At 38.7% G+C, this 6,061-nt stretch overlaps 1 protein-coding gene and 1 pseudogene across 1 annotated transcript in view; both read right to left on the minus strand.

The window, feature by feature from the left end:
- The window catches only part of COBL (cordon-bleu WH2 repeat protein), a 316,809-nt gene extending 311,242 nt beyond the window's left edge, over positions 1-5,567 (minus strand). The window contains exons 1-2 of the mRNA XM_006861913.1: positions 5,548-5,567; positions 4,421-4,624 (exon numbers count right to left, since the gene is read on the minus strand). Of these exons, the coding sequence (XP_006861975.1) occupies positions 4,421-4,624; positions 5,548-5,567 (224 nt within the window). The remainder of the gene's footprint in view (positions 1-4,420; positions 4,625-5,547) is intronic.
- Positions 1,793-2,177, minus strand: LOC102829817 (annotated as a pseudogene).
- Positions 5,568-6,061: the final 494 nt, after the last annotated feature.

Genomic DNA, 6,061 nt, shown 5'->3' on the forward strand with positions numbered 1-6,061 from the left:
GGATTGAACCACTGACCTTGTGGCTAGCTTATCCTACAGTGCCACACCAAGACTCCTCAGATCTCATTGTTGTTATTGTTGTTGTTAAGTGCCTTCAAGTTGGTTCTAACTCATAGCAATTCTGTATAAGGTTTCCAAGGAGCAGCTGGTGAGCTTGATCTGCTGACCTCATGGTTCAAACTGACCTTGCAGTCCAGTCCTTAGCCCACAGCACCACACCAGGTCTCATTAGGAGAACCAAACACTAGAAACCATCTCAAAAGTCATTATTGTATCAATGAAGAATACATGACGTACCACATGTAATACCAGGCAGAAAACGAGAACTACTGAAACATGCCCGAAAATTAGCAAATTTCCTGCTAAAAAACCACTGAGATTAAAAAGAAGCCACTCTCAGAAGAATCACACAAAAAAACAGCTCTATAAATTTCATGCAAGGTATAATTTAATGTTACATGCATATGTGCCAAAAACTATATATGAAGGTTGTTGTTGTTAACTGACACCAAGTGGGTTTTGACTCTGTACAGGGTTTCCAAGGAGTGGCTGGTGAGCTTGAACCACTGACCTTGTGGCTCAAACAGCCCTTGCAATCCATCACATTAACCCACAGCACCACATCAGGACTCCATAAGCACCACACCAGGACTCTATATAGGAAAGTAGGGGAATTATAAACACAAATTCTAGGGGTGGACAGATGGTGATATGACCAGATAAAGTCACCTAAGATTGGGTATTCTATATTTGAAACAGGATGGTAGGAAAAGAGTGTATTTAAAATCCTTTTTATTTTTGTCATCCATGCATACACACACACACACATATACACAATTATTTTGTGTACATTATAATTGTTATATTCTAAAGGAAACATGTAAATGTTGACTAGCTAAAATAAACCAGAATTGGTATCAGTAATGATCTCCTAAAGGCAGAGTTTGTCCTCTTCAGAATCTGGCTTGAATTTCTAGCAGCTTCCTCTCAATGTACTCTTGCAACTCTTTTTAATTATCTTCAACAAAAGTTTACCTGCGTGTGATTTTATTTATATTTTTCAATAATTTCCACATTATACTTGGTCAATATTTTGGGGAATAAGCACAGATAGAGATGTATGATTGCAATAGTACATTAAAAGGAAGTGGCCATAAATTCAAGTTGATTCAGAAGAGGATTTGGAATGATGAATGGGGATTCCCAAACACTTAACTGTGCTCATGTGGAACCTGTACACAGACCAAGAGGCAGGATTTTGAACTGAATAAGGGGATACTTACTTATTTTAAAATCAGAGAAGGTGTACATCAGAGTTGTATCATTTTGCTGCATTTATTCAATCTAGGAGTCCTGGTGTGGCACTGTGGGCTAATGTGCTGGACTGCAAAGTCAATTTGAACGGCAAGATTGGCAGTTCAAGCTCACCAGCCACTACTTGGAAACCCTATACAGAGTCCCTATGAGTCAGAACTGACTTGTGGCTCTTAACAACAACAACAACAATTCAATCTATATGCTGAGCAAATAACCTAAGTAGCTAGACTAAAGAAAAAAAACAGCATCAGGATTGGAAGAAGACTCATTAAAACTTGAAATATGCGATGATACAACCTTGATTATTGAATGTGAAAACTGGAAGTACTTACTGAGGAAGATCAACGAACACAACCTTCAGTATGTATTATACCTCAACACAAACAAAACAAATCCTCACAACTGGACTAATAAGCAACATCATAATAAATGGAGAAAATACTGAAGTTGTTTTTTTTTTTTTTTTAAGGCATACTTATAAATTTCTTTGATCATCCACAATGACTGTCTGTAGGTTTTTGAAAGTGGTGACTGGCACATAGGTCACCAGTGTATAAAGCTTGTTTGGTGGAACCTTCATTCTCATTACGTTTTCTGGACAACCGTACCCGGATACGGTTCGGAACGTTCCTGATTACTTTGGCCCAGACAGCTTTGTTGAGCCTGGTGTCAATGCGCATACCTGGTAGATTCATTTCCTTCATGGCAAATTTCTGAATCACCTTGAGTACTTGAGGGGCACGCTTCTTGAAGCCTACTCCATGGATGTGCTTGTGAATGTTGATGGTGTACTCTCTGGTCACCACTTCATTGATAGCAGAACAGCCCTTCTTCTCGCCACACTTCTTTGCGGAAGCCATAGTGATGGGACCAGGTTGGAAAGGAAGTGCGTAAAGGATTGTGGGAAAAGGAAAGCTGAAGGATTTCATTTTATTTGTTTCCAAAATCAATGTCTGTGGAAGGAGCAGTCAAGAAATCAAACGGGTTGCAAAGAGCAAAGTTGTCACTTTGAGAACTAAGGTGAATTAACTCAAGCCATGATATGCTCAATTGTCTCAAATGCATGCAAAAACTGGACAGTTAATAAGGAAGAACACCAAAGCAGAAATGATCCCTTTGAATTATGGTGTTGAGAAGAAAATTAAATATACAATGGGCTGCCAAAATAACAAACGAATCTGTATTGGAAGAAGTACAGCCAGAATGCTCCTTAGATAAGGATGGCAAGTGTTTATCTGACATCCTTGGATATGTTATCAGGCAGGGACCAGTCCCTGGATAAGGATATAAAGCTTGGCAGTGGACAGTCCATGAAAAAACAGAAGACCCTCAATGAGGAGGATAGACACGGTGGCTGGAACAATAGGCTCAAACACAAGAAAGATCATGAGAACGACACAGGACTGGACAATGCTTCATCCCCTTGTATGTAGGGTTGTTATGAGACAGATCTAATTCATAGGTACCTAATAACAGTAACAAGCAGGGTTTATGATAAATTCTGTCTTTTGTTTTTTTTTTGCATTTTGGCAATATGTCTAATGAGGATAGGTGTTACTGTATTGCATAATTATTTTTAGTGAAAACTACTATGCATACACTACATTCTGAAGTCAAATATCAATGCTTGAAAACACAAATGATTAAAATTTAGCTAATTTTCTTTATTTAAACAATTTCCTTTAAGCTTAGATATGCCTTTTCTCATTGCAGCAATTTTGGGGTCTATTACCTCAAGATACTGATTTAGCTCAGAGATGACTTTACTCATTGCAGCAATTTGGGGGTCTATTACCTTAAGATACAGATCACACTCAGAAAAGAATTAGGAGCTTTTCTACAAACAAACCAAGAAATTAGGTCTACACACTGAAGAACCTAAAAGAACAGTGGTGTTTTCTTCTTCCTGTGGATGCTCTAATTTGTATAAACCTACCAGTCACCATGTGTGGTTTAATTCATCCATCCCAAACATACAGTCCTTAACAGAATCCTGAATCGATGCCCAACTTACAGTTTACCCTGTCTATTTTCACAGTTCAGAGTGGGTAGAGAAATATCGGTATAAGTTGTAGATGGGGCTTTGAGGAAGCATTTTAAACAAATAATTAGCTGATACTAATCTTCATTTCTCCTTTCACCTCTTTCCCTGAAGCTTATACCCTCCAGCAGCCATCCTGGACCACAGCTATAAGCCTGAAGATTTGTTAAGGGCCACTGATCCGATTCCAACCTATAGTGACCCTGTATAGGGTTTCTGAGGAGTGGCTGGTAAGCTTGAACCACTGACCATGAGGTTCAAACAGACTTTGCAGTCCAGTGCATTAACCCATAGTGCCACACCAGGACTCCAAGGCTGATGATAATGGAACAGAAATCAATGAAGTATGGATTCCTGCCTTTGGCAGGCTGGGCTACCAACCTCTAGATTTATTTTTATGTAAGTCTTTGTTAAAAGCAGTTTAACACAATTATTTACTAAATATATTTTTATCCCTTCATAACTAGGGATAATATGTATATACCTTTAGATCACCATACACAAATTTTACCTATACATTATTCTGACATCATTATAATCAATGTGAAAGTCATGGATTGGATTTTTTTCTTAATCTAAACATAAATTCTTTTCATTTGAGAGTTGACTAGCAGGTATATATATGCTCTAGAGGTCAGTTTATAGCTGGATATTTGAGTGACTAAATCAGGGAGCTATCATCCTGGCTGTATGATTTTAGAAAAGACACCAGAAAATTCCAGTTTCAGGTTCAAACCCAACCACGTTGATCACCTGCTTTACGTCCATAACCTGGCCTTCTTTCATGAGCTTGACACCTAAAAGAAGGGAGCTGTGGTGCCCTTCTCATCCTAAGGATCACTGTCAGCCTTGGCTGGACCTGATAGCACATGGTTATTTCAGGAGAGACATTTCAAGCTTTCCTACGTTGCTACCTAGGCCCAGATTTCTACATGAAAGGCCCATGAGATACAACTTAACAGAGAGGGTAGTACAATACACCAGAAACCACTCTTCAGTTTTTCTCCTTTGGCTTCTGATCAAAATACAATGACTGTTCCTGACAACCATTTTCTTTCTTACCTCCCATTGACCACACTCTTCTTTTCCAGCCCACCGGGAAGAACTACCGTGATATCCACCATACTGTTCTGCAGACTTTCTTTCATGTCAATACGGTTCTCCTGAGGGCTGAGGCCCGAATCACTGCTAGGTTTCCGTTCCTCATGAATATCCACACTATCAGACTTCCCAGGAGGAGGTGGAGCCCGGGCCTTCATCTTCCTCCTTTAAAATGACAACAGGAGGATTGAATAAAAGAGCACTTTATTTTTTATGTATTAACATAGAAAGCTAATACAGTCCCCAAATAATATTCAGCAGTTTTTAATACCTTCATCATATTAATTCTTATAAGTGTTTCTCTCTCCTCGGGAATACATTTTGACTTGCAGGAACTTCAAAAAACCAGCATATTAGCACTCCTCAATGAGAAATTTACAAATATCATATCCTTTCTAAACAATTAAAATAAAAGGAAAGCAAGTATTTTTGAAAGAGGTATTCCTGGAAAGAAATATACTAAAAACATACTAACAACTAAATACTTAGATAAATATGGTACTATTATATATACATATATATATGTCTCTGATCAAGTTGTAGGTTGCCATAGCAGAGTTTGAGAAAAATCATTGATTGGATCTGAATCATTGGGTGGGCTGCAAATCACAACCTATTAAGTAAATTCCTTATGGTCTGCAATCTCTAGCTTAAATCTCTGTCCCAGCTCTGGATCCATGGTCCCAAGTAAAGTTTTAGAAAGTCACTCCAGATTTAGTGAGGGAAGACCACTGGACCTTAAAAAACACTGGGTATTTTGGGGTCTCTGGTAGAGTAGTGGTTACGAATCGGGCTGCAAACCACAAGGTCTGCATTTGAAACTACCAGCTGTTCTGCAGGAGAAAGATGAGGCTTTCTGCTCCCGTAAAGATTTACAGCCTCGGAAACCCTGTACACGGTCGCTATGAGTCGGAACGGACTCCAAAGCACATAACGACAAAAATAATTAATATACAATGGGTTCAAACTGTGGGGATGACACAGAATTCAGTATTGCTTTCTGTTGTACTAGGGCCACTCTAAGTTGGAACTGACTTGATGGGCATCAAACAACAACAACAAAGACATACTAATTGGCTCCAAGGTACCAAAGACATGTTGGGACCATATACCAAAAATAAATAATTAAGAAAACACACTGTCATCGAGTTTGATTTCTTATAGTTGACCCTGCAGAGGATTTCTGAGGCTTAAATCTTGACTGGATGGGAAAGCCATAAAACACTGGGTATTTTATAATGTTGTTGTTATCAAGTGCATTTGACTGAGTTGGTCCCAACTCATAATGACCTTATATAGGGTTTCCAAGGAGCAGCTGGTGGGTTTGAATTACTGATCTTTAAGTTCACAGTCCAGTGCCGCACCTGGTGTCTGAGGGATTTTATGACAGTAATAATAAAACCAAAAATGAAACCATTTTCATCAAGTCAATTTGACTCATAGTAAATCTATGTATGTCATAATAGAACTGTGCTCCATAAGGTTTTCAAAGCTCTGATTTTGTTTTAAGCAGTTTGTTGGGTCCTTCTCATGAGGTGCTTCTCATGAGGTGTGAGTTCAAACTGGAATCTTTTGGAATTGCCATGGTGTCAATTCTGGTTC

This window comes from Chrysochloris asiatica, unplaced genomic scaffold (genome assembly GCF_000296735.1).
Source record: "Chrysochloris asiatica unplaced genomic scaffold, ChrAsi1.0 scaffold00044, whole genome shotgun sequence".
Lineage (NCBI taxonomy): Eukaryota > Metazoa > Chordata > Mammalia > Afrosoricida > Chrysochloridae > Chrysochloris > Chrysochloris asiatica.